General features: G+C 47.4%; 1 protein-coding gene across 1 annotated transcript in view; it reads right to left on the bottom strand.

Annotated features, from left to right (window-relative positions):
- Positions 1 to 350: 350 nt before the first annotated feature.
- WIPI1 (WD repeat domain, phosphoinositide interacting 1) overlaps positions 351 to 18316 on the bottom strand; it is a 26390-nt gene continuing 8424 nt past the window's right edge. The window contains exons 4-12 of the mRNA XM_008569387.1: positions 12213 to 12446; positions 11420 to 11512; positions 10209 to 10279; positions 9434 to 9541; positions 6187 to 6351; positions 5174 to 5281; positions 4385 to 4503; positions 3827 to 3927; positions 351 to 887 (exon numbers count right to left, since the gene is read on the bottom strand). Of these exons, the coding sequence (XP_008567609.1) occupies positions 840 to 887; positions 3827 to 3927; positions 4385 to 4503; positions 5174 to 5281; positions 6187 to 6351; positions 9434 to 9541; positions 10209 to 10279; positions 11420 to 11512; positions 12213 to 12446 (1047 nt within the window). The 3' untranslated portion in view covers positions 351 to 839. The remainder of the gene's footprint in view (positions 888 to 3826; positions 3928 to 4384; positions 4504 to 5173; positions 5282 to 6186; positions 6352 to 9433; positions 9542 to 10208; positions 10280 to 11419; positions 11513 to 12212; positions 12447 to 18316) is intronic.

The following is an 18316-nucleotide window of genomic DNA, read 5'->3' as shown; positions in this document are numbered from 1 at the left end:
AGATTCATTCCCACCAGTACCTGGAGCAGAGCTTCTCCATCTTTAATAGGCACACAGATCACGTGGGATCTTGTGAAGATGTGGCTGACTCAGTGGGTCTCGAGTGGGCCCTGACATCCTGCATTTCTAGCAAGCTCCCAGGGGAGGCCTTGAGTAGCATGAGTCTAGACTAGACCAAGTTAGGTCTGTTTCCAGGTCTCAGAGCAGAAGAGTCCAAGATAAGTCTGTGGCCCTGTCCCCATAGTCCCTTATAAAGGTCAAATGACTGTATTTTAAAGATTTTAGGAGTTCTTCCCACCCCCCTAAAAACTGAACATATTAAACAAAATACATTTTAAACACCTCAAAAATGCATTGCCATGATTTTATTATTAGTGTCCTAAATGGGACTCAAAGGTAATACGTGATTTATCCCAATCACTGTAAAAATACTTTGCCTGGCTAAAATAGTCTCTCTAAATATGTATGTAATATACAAGAAGTACAATTCCAAGAGATTTTCCTATACGTACATTTTTACACAGCATACATTTAAAAAGGATGCCCTTTTTAATATAAAATTCCGGTTATATACCAATATGGTTAGTTAGCATTTGCACTCTGGTTTGAACATATTTTAAATGGCATAATGTGTATATAACGTCTTCCATGCCCACTGGCAGCTGGGGCTGAGGGCACCTGGGTGAGGAGTTAACCATGTCCTGTGGCGTAGGCAGCACCGCGCCCGGGACTCCTGCCCCCCTTTCTGCTCACACAACTGCTCTCCATTCTTCCACCTTCCTTGTTTTCTCCAAAACCACCTGATAGGGGAGGTCCTGATTTCTGAGGTGTGCGTCTCATCATGACTGCTTCGTTTTGCCCTTCTGACTTCCACGGCACAAGATTATCTACCAAAATCAAAACAGAATGGCCTTACTCTCTCCAGGAAGAGGCTGGCAGGTGGGCTGTGTCATCAGCAGGTCTATGCCCATGCAGGGGCCGCAGGGAGAGGCTGGGCACTGCGGAGCTTTGCCATCTGACCACGCATTGACCCTCACTTGTGGCCACAGAAAGTTCAACCCCCTTAGTCAGGGGCAGATGAGCATGGCACAGTTTCAGACAATACTGACTGTATATAAAATATGTGTGTGTATATATTTATATGTATATGTGTATTTTTAAAAAAGGCTCATTTTACTTGTAAACACAGACTGCTAAATTACTATTAAAAAGTCAGTTACTGTCAATCGCAAGATTGAGACTGGTCTCACAAAATATGCAGACTTGTAAAGGCTGGCTTGTTCCTGAAACAAAAGCTGCTCAGCCTCCCGAAAACGGCATCTTTCTAAGGTTCCAGAAATGATCAATTCTTTGACTGTTCTTGGAGCAAAGTAAATCCCAAAGAGGTCAGAGTGATCATATGCAGCGAGGTGTCAGTATGTTTTTAAAAAGATCACTAGTGATGACCCATGTTCTTACATCAAAGGCCCAGGCAGCCCCTGATGCGGACTACTCAGGCAAGCCTAGGTTCATTTCTAAAAGAGAAGTCATTTTAACCAAGCTGAGATTCCGAGATCCTTTTGTGATCCCAGGAGCTTTAAGGAATGTGAGTAAAGATGTGGATTCTGGACAAATATTTGCAACAGGCATGACAATTCAGAATGAAGGCAGAGAAAAGACGTTTTCTAGCCTCCCCAGCTGAACGTTTCTGCCAATATAGGCATGACTGAGATGGGTCGTGTTGAGAGAGCATCCTGGTGGCACTCATGCCCCGAGCCCCTGCCTGCTCCGGAGTCAGCACCTCAGTGGGAGCGCTGTCCCCTCCTCACAGCTGCCTGCAGGCTCGAGGGCATGACGCCTGGCACCAGCCCTGCATAGTGGCTGCCTGACACGTGCAGGGATCCAACAACCATTCTAGGGGTCTTATTCGGCGACCAACATTCTCATTGGCAGGAAGCATTTCTTGTGTGTAAATAAAAATTCCTGACATAATTTAAACCAACTTTCATTTGGTCCTTAAGAGGGAGACAGGACAACTGGCTTGTACCCAACTTCCTGGCAGTGTACAGGTGAACAGGCCTCGTGACGAGTTTCAGCACTCGTTCTTACATTAAGTATCTCCAACTCTTTTTTAACCCCAAACAAATGTTCTACGTAGGGTACCTATTATTTTATACAGGTTTTTTCTTTGGCAAGGGACTATCTATTGAATGCCAATATCCAAATTACCCCAATTCTGAAAATAGAGGTTGTAAGATTTCCTCTGATTAGTATTAAGAATCTAATTAACAACCTCGTAATCTTTTATAGTGGTCACAGACTTTTACCAAAACTCCTGAAATGGAACCTGACGAATGTCAGAGGTTGTAAGATTTCCTCTGATTAGTATTAAGAATCTAATTAACAACCTCATAATCTTTTATAGTGGTCACAGACTTTTACCAAAACTCCTGAAATGGAACCTGACGAATGTCTGGAAGCTCTAAATCTTGATGCAGTAGAATTTTCACATTTGTCTCACTGAATCTGACCTAAAGTGCTCTGGTTCCTGAAAGATGCAACTTCGGGTAATTAACCACTAATGTCTGGGGAGACAGAAAAACTCCCTTTATGGCTAGTTGGGGCCATGAGAACCCAAAGGCAAAACAGCTGGTTTATGGCTAGGCAGAGAGCCAACAGATGTTTTTAAATTTATATTAGTATTTTTAAGAACTGCTACTCTCCACCACTAAAATATAAACTTCACTTGTTGGCAATGTATTTGGCAACCTGCCTGTTTCAAAGCCAGAAATGTAAATGTCCAGCTCTAACCCAGAGTCAATATGGGAAACCACCAACGCCACCCCCCAGTCATGCCCAAAGGGCCCCACCCCATGACAGCTGTGGGAGAAAGAAGCCAGACCTGTACTCCATCTTTTTACAAATGGAATCCCAACTGACACAAATAATGATCAGGAGAAAACATTCCATACCGAGGCCTCATGGGCATTGCCTCAGTTCCCCCACGGCTACTCCTCTCTGGCTCTAGGAGTTGATCCTCAAGTCTTGGCCCAAACACTGCTTCTTGTCTCTAAATAATTTCATGTTGACTATCTGGGATGTTTTCTAACTGAAGCTCACAAGAGGGGTCTATATATTGGTCCAAATGAAAGCTTGAAGAATCAGAAGCTGAGGGGGCCCTGGCAGCTACCCAGGGAGAGAATCTTTTCTCCAGATACAGATGCCAGAAGAAGCTGAGCCTAGCACTCAACCAGTCCTGGGGGCCTATCTGCCGGAACAGCTGGAGCGGGATGCTGGGAAACCCAGCTGAAGGTGCCCAGACGAGTACCTCGGCTCCTGCCCTCCACACAGTTGATTCTTAATGAGGGCCTGCAGCTGCTGGGGAGGCTTTGGTCTGCCCTGCCAGAGCTGGAGGTGGGTGAGGGTCGAGCTCCCTGCTAAATTAGCACCTCCAGCAAAAGGAACACAGCATTCTGCAAAAGCATCCTAAGAGCCTCAGGAAAATAAGTTACACAGACATAAGTTCCTACCTTATGAGCAGCAAGTCAGTGCTGCAGAAGCAAAGAAAGGATTCCAGGCCTCTGTTTGCAGTGAGGCCCCGAGACTCCCTGGATTAGTATTTGGTTATTCTAACGCTGTCAGGGTTCAGCACCACACCTAAGGCTAGTCTGTAGGGTCGGAAGCACACAATACAATAAACATCCTATGGCTTTCTGAATATTAGAGAATAGGATTAGTTGTTATAGACTAGAAGACAGGGAAAGTGACTTCGCCTCTTGTGTGAGGTGAAGGTTTCCTTTCTAAACATACAGACTGAGCCGCTCTTTTAAGGATTCCTAATGCTCACAGGGGGAAATTCATTCTCGTCGTCAAGACACACTGGTCCCGTCGCAAACTCATGTTCAGGAATAACCTCTCCTCGGAGCGCCCCGCCGTCCTCCGAATACCCTGGAAATCAAGAATGAGAAATGAAACAAGCCACGAGGTCTGTTCTGACACCATGACTTGGGAGCAGGACTTCGGAAAAAGGGAGAATTGAAGGACACCCTGGAGGGCATCTTTGCCTTCCGTCTGGAGAGACTGTGCTGAAAATGAGTTCAAATCTCCACCCATTCCAGCCTCTAAGTCTCTAAGAGACATACAGGTGGTCCCAGCAACCATTCCACCCCAGATGCCTGAGACTTTCCCCTGTTTGGAATTCTCGTAGAGGCAAAAGGTTAGGAAAGTGGCCATCTTGTGCCATGCCTGCCAGGGTTAGGGACCCAAGTTTAAAGGCCACTACCATGGCCTCACCTGTAAGGAAACAGACAAATCCCAGGAGCGTGCACCATCCCCAGAACGCAGTGAAGGGAGGAGAAGGTCCCCTGTGAGAGAAGCTCCCCCGTGGGCCCGCACGTCCACTCACCTGGCACCGTGGAGGCTGAGGACGTGCTTGGTCTGGCTACGGTTGCTGCATAAGACTGAGGTAAGGAAGGTCTGAGGTCATTTTCTTTATTCTCTTCTGCTGTTCCTGAGCCAAACAAGCTGCTTGCAGCAGGTAAGAGAGAGTGGGGGGAGAAAAGAAATCATCACCCATCTAGACCACCTTCAGAAGGAAAAGCACAAGGGAGCTCATGCTCGGCTACTCGAGTGTAAATTACAGACCTCCCAGTACACTGCCAGGTCAGCATGGAGGGACCTTGCACTACCAGGGGTCAGTCACACAATTTCAAAGCGGCCCCTTTCTCTTCCACTTAGTGAGCAAAGATTGGCCCTCTGCTCTTCCTGGGACCCCCAGGCAGGGACGCCAGACATGCTGACAAGGGGAGTGACATGAGCGAGGGGCAGTGGTGGCTCCTGGCGACCTGTCCACAGCAGGCAAAGAGGTCAGCCTGCCCCTGGTCACAGAGGTCATGAGAACTTCTCAGCTCAATTCTGTGGACAGTCCTGGGCACCCACTATACACTAGGGGCTGTCCTAGGAGGGCAGGCTGAGCGGGGAGACGTTCCATTTCGCGTGTTCTTCATCCTGTCACACCCAGGGCACCTGATCTAGAGCCCAGCACATGGCTGATGCCTGCTAGGTAGAGTCGGCCACCAAGACCACCAGCGAAGAGGAAATAAAAGCAAGAGTACAGAAGCTCGTCCTAGTTCTTGGCGAGGTGACAACTCTACACCGGCTCTGGAAAGGCTCTTTTGAAAACTGGCGTCTTCACCTGTGGGTCTTGACTAAGACACATTCTCCTCCATCCTGAGGGTCCAAATTGTAGATGTAAAGGTGCCCACCGGAGGATGCAACTAACAGCCTTGGCAATTTCTGGATCCTAAAAGTCAAGGAAACGTGAAACATGATTATAGTGAAGATGGGCCCCAGACTAGCTTTGACTGACCCTAGCTGTCACCAGCTTCTCCTCTTGCCATCGACAAGCCCTCAGCCCACTGATCCAGAGCCTGGGCTTCTGGCTGGTCCTTCGTGTGAGTCAAGGAAACGTGAAACATGATTATAGTGAAGATGGGCCCCAGACTAGCTTTGATTGACCCTAGCTGTCACCAGCTTCTCCTCCTGCCATCGACAAGCCCTCAGCCCACTGATCCAGAGCCTGGGCTTCTGGCTGGTCCTTCGTGTTCTGACCTAGTGACCTATTTTCAGGATTGTTTCTTGTCTTTGAACACAACTGTTCAAAAACTGATAAGGCAAAACAACGTGCAGATGCTATGATCCTGTGGAAGGCACCTGCCAGCAAACGCATTAGCCACTAAGTGGGACGAGGTCTCTGCATACGTGTGTCCCTGCCTGTCGCTGACAGGAAGGGCAGACTGTGTACAACTGGCTCGTGTCTTTGTGCGTTAATTTTATAAAACGTTTTAAATGTTCAACTTAATAAATTCCTTTAAACTTCTTAGATAGAACATCTGTCAGCCCCATAGGTGTCTAAACCTGGATAATGGAACTAGAGGCTTTTTGTACAACTATATATAAAAAAAAAGAACTGTTTTCAAGATGGTGTCATTATAACCCGAAGGTTAAAATCTCCACGCCAGCTTCCAGCTGCTCCCTGACAGTCATATCAAAATCAGCTAGGAAAAGCAGGGATTTGATTCTGCTCACTTTTCTTTCTGGCCATTTTTTTCTTTTTCTTTTCACAGGTTGAGGGATTTTGTGCTTTGGGAAAATAAATTTACAAAAGCGTGCACTTGTTTAGGGTGGGTGGCATCGTATTGTACGTACACTGAGAGGGCACAGATGTTCCTCTGCCCAGAGAAGTTCAGGCGGCCGGTGGCGAAAGCCCTGTCCTGATTCATCATGTCCGACACCTGGGCGGGGAGGTAGTTGGTAGCAGCCATGAACATCTTTCCCATGTAGCCGCTCCAGGTTGAAGGCTCTTCCGGCCGGCTAGGGCAGCAACACACAGGCAGAGAGGGGACTGAGCTGCAGGGCCGGGCAGGCACCGGCAATCCACACACCCGAGCCTCATGAGCTGCGCTCACTGCGACAGGCAGAAACCAGGCCTCAGCAGCGTGTGCTGCCGCCCAGAACGACTCGGGACATACTATTCTGGCAATAACCAAAGAGCACTGAGGGCTTGTTTGTCCTTCAGGAGAGCCACTGTAAAGCTGTTAAAAGGTTCCCCATGCTACTGCTTTGCTACATTAGGCAAGTTGTATCTGATGATTAATCTGATTCCTAGATCTCCCAAAGAGGGCTTAGGGTAGAGAATGAGATGGAATCGATAACTGGACGTGGTAAAATAAGCTCAAGCCTGCCTTGGGTTCACGGAAGAACAGACAGATCTCAACGTGAAGGCCTCCTGAGCCAGACGGAGTGGGAAGCAAATGTCCGGGCAAGACACTTGGGTGGTGTCTGATTACAGCCCTGGAGCCACCCAGGTATCTGGCTAACAGTGGGGAGAATTCAAAGGGACCTAGTACGTCCACTACAGTCATCAAACTTCATCCCGAGGCCTCCATCATTCAAAGGGGTGTCTGCTCTGTTGGAGAGAGACACCCCGTACTCTGTTCTGCACAGTGGGCAACACACTGAGGACCAGGGCTGCCACCCGCATTCCCGGGGGCACTGCTGAGAGGGCGCTTGTCTTTGGGACTAGGTCCTGCTGGGAAACTGACACTGTAGCTCAGAAGCTCTGGGCTTTATGTCTCACTCTGTTACCAACTGGCGAGGTGGTCTCTGGACAAAGCTCTCTGAGCCCTGCTGTTCTCGGCTGAAAGCGGACCCTTCTAGATGCGCTACTATGATTCTGTGGTCTGAAGCATCACGAGATGTACCTGTACTGACTGCCCTAGAGCCCTGCAAACACGTGTGACATCCGGTCCCTGCATTCAAGGTGGAGACGCAGCAGACACATGAAAAGAATCAACTGAGCACTTAACGAATGGTGCTGCAGAAATGGTGGGGCAGGAGCTACTCCAGGGCCGCAGGGGTGTGGGGGGGAAGGGGAGGTTCCTTGACCTCGGTTTCCATGTTTCCTCATTGGAAAACAGCGATAATCACAGGACTCCCCCTGACAGGTTTGCTGGGAGAACGAAAGAGTACAGCCTGGCTATGGCAAATGCGGTTCTCTGCGGGTGCCTCTGAGGCTGTGGGATTGAGAGGTTCCAGGGTGGTGGCCGGGGGGTCTCCAGGCAGGCCTGACTCCCTGCGGGAGGGAGAGAGCTGGGAATTTATTCCCAGGGACAAGGGGGAATAAAGGTTTCTGAGGAGGAAGTGTCACGTTCAAGGGGGCATTTTCAGAAGATTAACGCGGCAAGAAGATACAGGATGGACTGGTAAAAAGAGACTTGCAAGAGTGAGACCAAATAGAAGGTGATGAAGGGGGTAGCAGGAGGTGAAAGACGTGGCCGAGGGGGTGACTGGTGGCACAGGACTGAAGAGGCGAATGCGGGCGGGGACCTCACAGCTACAGCCGCGAGGACCTGCCTGCTTGCCGGTAAGAGGAAGGAGCTTGGAGGGGGCTCCTCCAGAGGAGAGCGTGGCTGGCTGACACCTCCACCTCAGCCTCTGAGACTCTGAGCCAAGGACCCAGCCATGCCACCCTGAGCTTGTGACCTGCAGGACTGTGAGATGGCAAACGTGTGCTGGTGGAAGCCGTTCAGTTTGTGGTGATTCGTTACAGCAGCAGTGGAAGAGTAATATACACACAGGGCCAGCCCTCACTCTGCTCCTGCCAGTCACCCTCATGGGCACGGAATGTCTGCTGTGTGCTGGTGGAAGCCGTTCAGTTTGTGGTGATTCGTTACAGCAGCAGTGGAAGAGTAATACACACACAGGGCCAGCCCTCACTCTGCTCCTGCCAGTCACCCTCATGGGCACGGAATGTCTGCCAAGCACTCAGTGGTAGCAGTAACAGCAGTAATGAACATATTAGTATACTCATGGCTATACGGGCTGACACTTGTCAGTGCTCACTGCGAGCCTGTGCTGGACACTGTACTAAATGCTTAGGTCAACAAACTAATTTAGTCCTCACAGCAAGCCTGAAATGCAAATACAGACATGCGTCACTTAACAACAGGGACGCACTCTGAGAAAAATACGTCGTCAGGCAATTGTGTCATTGTGTTGTGCGAAAGTGTACGATAAGAGGGAATGACAATGAATTTTCCTATTCTCTGTGCTGGCTGCATGAGCGTGGGCCTCGGATCACATTCCTAAGTCTCTCTGTGCCTCACTTTCCTCGTCTGTTCAATGGGGATTAGAAGAACACCATCCCCACACAGTTACGAAAATTAAATTACAGGTAGGAATTGTGCCTGGGGCTCAGCAAGTGCTCAGGGAGTGTTAGCTAACTGTTGTTAGGCATTGTTTGACTATGGGGATGGGTGAAAACCATTTAAAAATGCTAAAATTCTAAAGTCGATAACCACCCTTTCACGTGGGGTCAGACCTAGTGCGTCAAATGCTTGGCTTTTTCTACCCTAAAGGTCTGCACTACCTTTGGGAGAGTCCCCTGTGGGTAAGCCAGGGGCTCGTCCTCCGCATATTTGGCAGTAGGTTGGTTTACACTGCAAACACACGAGTAATGTGTTGTGCCATGATGTTACAACAGCTGTGATGTCATTAGGCGATGTGAACTTTTCAGCTCCGTTATAATCTTATGGGGCCACCTTCGTGTCGTAAGTGCAGTCCATTGTTCACAGAAATGTCCCTATGAAGCACATGACTTTACTAATATTGCCTGTTTTACAGATGTGAAAACTGAAGTACATAAATACTAAATTATCTGCCCAGGATCTCGCAGCTCATAAGGGGCAGAACTGGGATGCGAACTCAGGGGTGTGGCCCCCGATTTTGTGCTTTTGTAAAAGCTTTGCTAACACACGCTCCACTACTTTGGTGAAGACCTAACAAGTAAAGCCAAGTTTATGGTATTCAAAAAGGAAAGGAATCACTTATGCTGGCAGAATACCCAGGGCCTGATTCCCTCGGTCTAACGGGTTATGTCCGGTGCCGTTCTTGCCTGTTGGTGAGGTGTTCCAGCTTGAAGATGTGCACGGTCTCAGTGTTGCTCGAGGCGCAGAGGAACTGTGAGTCCATACTGAAAACCAGAGAGCTGATGGTCACGTACCTAGAAACAGAGCAGGACAGGGACAGTAAGCCAGAAAAACGAGGGCTGTTGCTTTACACTTCAAAGATCAGCTTTATAAGAAAACTGCAGGTAGCTTGAAGTGCCTGTGTATTCTAAAATCCCTTCCACACCACGTTATTCATATTTAGAAATTAATGTCAGGAAGATTCACAAGGGGTCACGGTCTTTTGCGAGAAGAGACAAGGCACAGCCCTGCCTCTCCGTTGGCAGGCGGGAAGAACGGCTCCTTCCTGTCATGTTTGAGGTCTTCCAGCTGCTCTGTGCACCATGCAGCAGCAAACCCCACAGCCGATAACATCCCAAACAATCACACGTTACATCGCCCTCTACTTCCATGCAAGGGCATCAGAAATTATTTTTGGATCGTGACTTGCCGGTGCTCTCATTTCTCCTGTGCTGGCCTCTCACGCACACATCAAAAAGGACTGTCACGGCTGAACTCCTGTGTGAAAACTGCATCTCTGCTTTCCGTTTCACTAAGCCCTGAGTGGAGCCTCAAAGTCAATTACCTGAGAAAATACAGTTACAACTTCCTCTAGGTGACAGGAGGGCACAGAGCCACTCTCTGTCCTCCCTGGTTGGCTGCCAGTGGCCACCGCGGGACTTCTGTGGGGACCTTAAAACAGGTTTGACATTGAACACAGACCTTTTCATCCCCCTCCGGAACTCATAGAGCTTTTGCCCATCAGGTACAGAGAACACCCGGATGACCGTGCCCTGGAAAAGAAAGCAGGGGGACGTTTCCTAACCATTAATTACTTCACATGGAGAAGTCCCTTTAGAGAGGAGTTTTGTTTTATTGGTTTTGAACATCTGTTTCTGCGGAGGAAACGCAGAGTGTTGGGCATAGAGGCTTTTTTTTTTCCTTTTTGTCTTTTTTCGTGTCCGGCAACGGATCGCAACCCTCAGTGTCACGCCCGCACCTCGCTCAGCCAGTGAGCGGGAACCGGTCTGTATGTGGGATCCGAACCCTCAGCGGGAGTGCCGCTGTGCTCCCAGGCGGCGCACTCTAGCAGTGAGCCACCGGGCCGGCCCCATAGAGGCATTTTTATTTGTATATGTGCCATTAGGCAATTTTTGGAACAGGTGCGAAACATTGTTTCCTTTTCCCCTGCCCACCCTGCCCAAGGTTGTGTGTGTGTGTGTGTGTGTGTGTGCGTGCATGTGTGTTTGTGTGTGTGTCTCCTCTAAATTGCTATGGCTTCCTAGAATATTCAATCTCTGTCTATTATAATACACCTGCTTTTCATGGCATTTGAAATTCAACTTGACCACCTTCCTAGATTTTTCCAGTCAGAAGAGATCAATCTCTATTGCTAAATAGCAAAGCATTTTGTTTATACTGTGTTTATGAAATGTAGCATCTATCTATATCTATGGATGACATGCATGTACATTTCTTAATAAGACCACAAGTTTTTACACCAAATGTCTTTATCTTGCATAGCTCCTATTTTTTTTTTCCTTTTTGCCTTTTTTACTGACCGGTAACGGGATCGCAACCCTCGGTGTCGCACCCGTACTGGGGACCGGCAACGGGATCGCAACCCTCGGTGTTGCGCCCGCACCGCGCTCAGCCAGTGAGCAGGAACTGGTCTCCACATAGGATCTGAACCCTCAGCAGGAGCGCCGCTGCGCTCCCAAGCGGCGCATTCTCCAGTGCGCCACCGGGCCGGCCCTGCATAGCTCCTATTGATTAACACATGCATCGATGTACTACACCACGCAGGGGCTGGAAATTCTCACACTAAAATAAATTCTGAGTGGGGCCAGAGACCAGTAGATTTTCCTGTCCTGTCTCATTCCATTAGATCTCTGTAACCTCCAGACGGGAAGAGGCACTGGGAGATCACTCACCTTTTCCGATGCACTTGCTAGTTTGGAGCCCAAGGAGTTGAAAGTGATGGCAGCCAGCATCCCCTCATGGGCAGAAATAGTGCAGACTGTTTTCTGTTGGTTAAAAGGAAAAGTGGATATTGTTGCTGGGGAAGAGAGAAGATGGGTTTCATCTCTCTCTCCTTCCTCCTTTCTCCCTTGTCTGCAGGGCTCCCTCTGTCTCTCTCTCTCTCTTTCCAGCAGAAAAGGAACATTTTATTGCATATAAACCGTATGTACTTTTCTGGTGTATCAAGATTCTGCTCCAAGGGCCATTAAACTTCTGTCCCTTTTCCTGCCCTCAGGAAGGTGGACAACCAGCTGTGTGCCTGATGCAGCGTGTTGCTGTGGTGGGCTCTCCCTGCATGCATCTTTAGGGGACTTCCCACAGCAATCCTGTCCCGCTCTGTGAAGCTCAGAGATCAGAGGGCAGGAAATGTGAAACAGCTGCATACTGTCTCAGCCTGTGACACGGTGCACTGTGATACATGCAAGCAGACGGTCGGCCACCAGCTGGCAAGTGGTTTCCATTATGCTGAAGAGGCCTGACTTGGCCTGGCACGCTGCCTCAGGGTTATGCTGACCAATGGCAGGTGCCAGGGCAAAGATCATTGCCTCCTTCTCCACACCCCACCGCTGTGGCCAGAACAAACTCCCCCAGTGTTGCTTCTGCCTCCGCTCTTCACCCCACCGCGACAGGACCTCCTTATCTCATTTCATTGGCCATGCAGCCCAGGCAGGTGGGCTGGGTTAGTTGGGGCTGCCATCAACTTACCAGCGAGTTTCCATCATAAAGCACGATCTCGCCTGTGGTCAGGCTTCCAGGATAGGCTAAGTAAGAATTGGAATGGTTGATAGAGAGGGCACAGAGACCTGACAAAGAATAAACAGGAGGTGAAAAGCCAGTGTCCAAGGAATTGTGCGGTTGGAAAGGGCATCTGAAAACAGTACAACTACAGTGCCACCTGCTGGTGAGGGGAGGAACGGCTTGGTAGACATTTACTTTCTGTTATTATTCTAATCAAGGATTCCAATAAAGCAAACTCACAGGGGAAGACCTCCTGATTTAACACTGGCCATGTTCTCTCCACGGCTAAGCAATCAGAATTTGTAATATTGAAAACGCTCTTCTTCACATTTTACCCCAGGGCTCTGAAACAACATCCAATTCTCTTCCAATTCCATTACCCTCTAGGGCTACAGGAGAATTTACTCATAACTGAAATAAATCTTCCTACTGTGAAAGGTCAATATGTGTTAGCTGTTCTGCAGGAGATTAAATATGGTTGGCCAGTAATTTCAAGTTGGAGAACAGGAGCAGCAAAGGACCTACTTAGAAACTGCAGCTCATTTCTGAGCCGAATGTTCTCCTTTGATAAGGAGGGGGTGTTCATGTGAGGTCTGCTTCTGCAGTTAGGCTGGTGTACTTTGCCGTGGAAACACATGAAACAAAGGGGACATTTAGGATTTAAGGTGCTTCTACAGTATTCTGGAAGAGTAAGCAGCCAATTGAACCATTGAACCAACATAAATTATTTCTATTTACAGGGAATTCAAGGTGGGGAAATCCCATTACAACTTCAGTAAAGGACTTTCACAACAATGGTTTAGTTTAATAGAGGTATACACGATAGTAGTGAATTCAAGGAATTCTGTAGAACTAAAGCATGACCAGAATAGGAACTTTGAGAAGATTATGCAAGAAAGACATCTTTTTTTTTTTTTTCCTTTTTGTCTTTTTTACTAACCGGTAACGGGATCGCAACCCTCGGTGTCACGCCCGCACCGGGGACCGGCAACGGGATCGCAACCCTCAGTGTTGCATCCGCACCGCGCTCAGCCAGTGAGCGGGAACTGGTCTCCACATGGGATCCGAACCCTCGCTGCGCTCACAAGCGGCGCACTCTCCAGTGCGCCACTGGGCCGGCCCGAAAGACATCTTTTTAAATGAACAAAAAAAAGGTGACTGACATCTTTGTTACACGTTAGTTTGTTAAGTGGGTTTCTTATAAAAGTGTAAGAAAAACTTTAGGTCAGGCTGAAATGTACCCTTTGTAGTCTGCTGGGGGAGGAGAGCAGAGAGAAAAACCAAACATTTAGGATTGGAATCTGGGCCCTACCTCTTGCTCTGGCTTGGCCGAGCACACAGTCAGGGCTGTGCTCTTATCGCTTGCCACGCAGAAGTTCAGCAGGAAAGGGGTCGTGCCCCAGCACCCTCGATGGCGTGCTCTGGCACCCCTGCAACCCCCTTGCCTGTACAGCTCATTCCCAGTCCTGGTCTTAGAAGAGGCCCCTCATACCATCCCAGTTTTGCTCTGGGAACCCCAATTCCCTGACTTATCTGAGTTCTTTGCCATCAAACGTAATTTCAAGACCAGATAGGCAGGCAGAGCATTCTGGTCTTGTGAAACTGGGGAGGGAAGGCAATCAGGAGACGGGGCTTGCTGGCGTGGTAAGTTCCCATAGGGGCAGTTAGCGGAAAAGATATTAAAATAGAATGTGACAACTGTAGAAGGACTTGAGCACCAAACTACAGAGTTAAGATCTTACAAACGCAGTGGGTAACTACTAAGGCTCTGAGCACATATGCTTAAAAAAATAGCGTTAAAACCACAAGGAGATAACCATTTCATACTCACTTGGGCTGGCAAGGATATCAAGAAATTGGAACCCTATACACTGCTGGTGGGAATGTACAATGGACAGTGCGTTGGAAAACGAGCTGGTGATTTCTCAAAAGTTAACCACAGAGTTATCACAGGACCCAGAAATTCCACTCCTATGTATATACCCAAGAGAAATAAAGCGTATGTCCACACAAAAACCTGCATATGAATGTTCATAGCAGCATTATTCATAATAGTCAAAAAGTAGAAACAACCAAAATGTCCCTCAACTGATGAACAGATCGATAAAATGTGGTATATTCTTATAATAGAATATTATTCAGCAATAAAAAGGAATGAAGTGCTGATACATGCTGCAACATGGATGAACCTTGGAAACTTCATAAGTGAAAGAAGCCAGTCACAAAAGACCACATATTGTATTAGTCCACTGATTTGAAGTGTCCAGATGGATCAATCTATACAGATGGAAAGTAGATTAGGGGCTGCCGAGGGCTGGGGGGATAGAGGGTGATGGCTAGGAGGTGCAGGGTTTCTTTTGGGGGTAATGAAAATGTTCTAAAATTAATTGTAGTGATAGTTACACAACTCTGAATACACTAGCAGCTCTTGAATTGTGCACTTGAAATGGGTGCATGTGCTTTTAACTCAATAAAGCTAGTTTTTGTTTTTCATTTTTAAAGGCAGGGTTTTAAGAATATTTATCTGGCAGAGACAGGCTGAGGACGTGGATTCAAGACCCAGGTCTGCCCTGTACTGTGTAACTCTGGCCGAGTTTCCTACCTGTGAAATGAAGGGGTTACAGTGATCTAGGGATCTTTCCTCTATCAATCCATCTGGATTTAGTCAAGGAATCCTGCATAGCAACCCTCACAGATTTAACAAAAGTCCCCAGAAATGTTGAATGTGAGTTCCTTCCATTTCCAACGGTCCAAGTCTCAGAAAATCCAACTAGCTACATAAATGTGTCTTTTTACTTTGTGAAGCAGGAAGACTTTTTTCAGGCTTAGTAGCTATTACTGTTCTATTAGTCTCCTTCTTCAGTCACAGGTGTCACATGACACCTTTTAAGGAAGGAAATGGGCCTTTTCTTTGATATTATTTTATATTATAAAAGTGATAGTGTAGAAAATTTGCAAAGTCCAGAAAATATGAAGAAAGAGAAAAAAAAGACCACCCATAATTCTAAAACCCAGAGGCTTTTTACTCAACATATGAGCATATTTTCTTCCAGTCTTTTTTCTACATAGGAATGAAGTTTTAATGTGGCTTTCGGACTTGTTTTAGACAGCACGTATTTTCATAAGTCATTGTCAGCTATAATTTCACTGAAATTGTTTGGTTGTAATTCTTCCACAGCTTGAAAAGAAGTGCCTGCTATCAATTCAAGAACCAGTGGCGTCATCAGCTGGAGTTAGAAGGAAGTTCTGTGATTCTAAGTCATTCTCATGTTGGTACTGATAATATTACATGTCAAACTTTAGGCAAGTTAACAGTAATTTACAAAATGCAGTTCTCTCTGAGTTGATTAATGCCTCGAAATATGCTGTCTAATTTTCAGAAATAGAAAGAAATCTTCCCTGTACTGCAAATGCTTTATGCTACTACAAAAGGGAGCTGTCTGCATCACCTGTACTACCATTTTCAGAAAGAGGACTCGCTGCGGAATAAACCACAACACCGTTCTGTGATCCACATTGCTGCGTGGTATAGAACGCTCTCTCAATAGTCCATAAAAGGTGGTCAGGTCTGTGACACCCCCTTCCGCCCCCTGAGTTGTGCAGTTGGCAGGACTTCCAGGGAGCTTTCTACTCTTGGTTGCTCAGTGCACAGACTGCTGTGCTAGCAGGAAATTAACTGCAAGCCCCATCTGGCCAACCTCTTTAAAGGAAACAGCCTGCAATCTCTGACACAACAGGAATGGGCATGACACAAACACAGACAGAAGGAAGGAAATTTACAGCCGCATTAGACACTGAATGTGAAGCAACGATAGAACTCTGTGTATCTAGTTTATTTGTTATTCACTAGGCTGAGATACATTCAGAATTCATGTGCTAAAGCCAATTAGATAAGTGATTCTATCTTCCTTGTATACCCAGTAAGGATTTATAAAGTCAAGAGCCAAGGTTTCCATCTCATATTTTTGTTCAGAAGATAAACCGGAGGATGAGAATGAACAGCAGACCCTTGCCTCTGAGCATTGTATATTCGTGGTTTTGGCAGTTGAGGGTCCTCTTAAGGTTGCCCAGCTGGGCACTGGTCATGTCGCTGACAGGCAGCTTTGTCCCACGTGGGGCTAGTGAGTGCACCTAGCCAGTGGACCGTGTGGATGCTGCAGACTCGCCTTTGCTTGCTCACGCCATGACCTCAGTTAATCCTCCCCATGACATCTCCCATGACACCCCCATTTTACTGAAGTGGAAAGGGAGCCCAGGAGACGATGAGGTGATTACAAATTTGAGCATCTGAAAGGGTCTTGGGCCATCTCTCCAAGGAACATCAGAAGTCTAAAAAGACATTTTGGTCAGCCTGCCTTCGTTTTTCAGAAGGAAATGTTCCATCTATCCCTGGATCCTTTTACAATGTTTATCCAAGACAGAAACAAACGCCTCCCATTGTTACTCATTTTTCGGAAGATGAAAAGCATTCCCTTCACAAACAATACACGTTCTCTCTAGCATGAAACACAAATAGCCCCACATGTTTAAACCTTATTTTCTCTGTGTTTAAGCTGCAAAGAGTGAAACGACCAATGAGTTTTCTGAGCTGAAGAAAGACAACTATATTTGCTAAAAATTAAGAGTAAATGGGGAGAAGTTCTCTTTCCACAGGGGCAGTGTTCTCAGTCCTCAAGCAGCCCTGTCCTCTGTCCCTGAAAGGGCCGAGGGGGGAGGTGGATGCAGCGCTCACCCCGCGACCCCTCTGCTGGACAGGACACTCACCGTGCCCAGCTGAGAGCCGAAGGCAACTTGCAGCCTTCTGTGTGCTGGGCTGTCGCTCTCTAAATCTGTCAAGGGCAGCAAGGTCTGCCCCTTCTGCCAGCTCTGCTGGGATTCAGGTGCCTCTTGTGCCCTGTTGCAGAACACACCTTCCCTTCAGCTGTCCGTGTCCCACAGTAAGACTCTGGTTCCACCCCACCGAAGGCTGCTAGAGCACCTGTCTCGTACTGTCTCAGAACAGACTGTCTCAGGGAACTAGTGCTGGCTAGATTTGGGGTTCCTGGTGTGTGGCTGCCATGTCTGTACCTGACGGTGTCCACTGTGGTAGCAGTAGACACATAGAACGTCCTCAATAATCGCTTCTCCAGATTACTTCAACCTCTCATTCCAAAAACAAAAAACTGACCATGCCCAGCTCCTTCACTTACCGTCTTTCATTTTGCGAAATACCCTTCAAAGTCATTATCTCATAGAACTTTATAGCGGCCTCAGTGGCTGAAATTTTAAAGCACTGACATCAACAGCAAAGGGCCATCAATATAATTGAGATGCAGAAGAGGAAACCAGGCAGAGGAAATATTTGCTGCAGGCTCTGGGCTGGTCACTTTCACAAACATTACCTTGTTAAATTCTCAGCCAATCTTGTGAGGTGGGTGTTATTATACCATTTTACAGATAAGGAAATTGAGGCTCAAAACATCTAGATCACTTGGGTGGGGCCACACAGATCTTTAAATTCAGTGAAAGTCAAAACATTAGGAAACTATAATACATGGAAGTGGTCATTAAATGATACTACATCGAAATACAATTTACAAATATTAACTTGAATCATTCGATACACTAGAAACTGTTCTCATGTGAGGACACCCCACCCCACCACACAATAAAGGAATTCTTTCTTGTTTACGTCCACTTTAAAGAATTCCTAGAATGTCATCATTTGCTATTTCTTTTCTTTTCTTTTTTTTTTTTTTTGTCTTTTTTCGTGTCCGGCAACGGATCGCAAACCCTCAGTGTCGCGCCCGTACCGGACCAGGACCGGCAACGGGATTGCAACCCTCAGTGTTGCTCCCACACCTCGCTCAGCCAGTGAGCGGGAACCGGTCTGTATGTGGGATCCGAACCCTCAGCGTTGGTGTTATTAGCACCACACTCTACCGAGTGAGCCACGGGCCGGCCCATAAATTCTTGTTAAATAAGTATTTGGGGTATTAGCAAATTTCCCCTTGAATTACCAGACTTTATGTCCTGCGAGAGAGGGGAGCATGTCAGTTCTGTTCACCGCTGTAAGACCTTTTAGAAAAGAC

Source organism: Galeopterus variegatus, unplaced genomic scaffold, assembly GCF_000696425.1.
Source record: "Galeopterus variegatus unplaced genomic scaffold, G_variegatus-3.0.2 Scaffold488, whole genome shotgun sequence".
Taxonomy (NCBI): Eukaryota; Metazoa; Chordata; class Mammalia; order Dermoptera; family Cynocephalidae; genus Galeopterus; species Galeopterus variegatus.
This window is presented reverse-complemented; position numbering and strand designations above follow the sequence as displayed.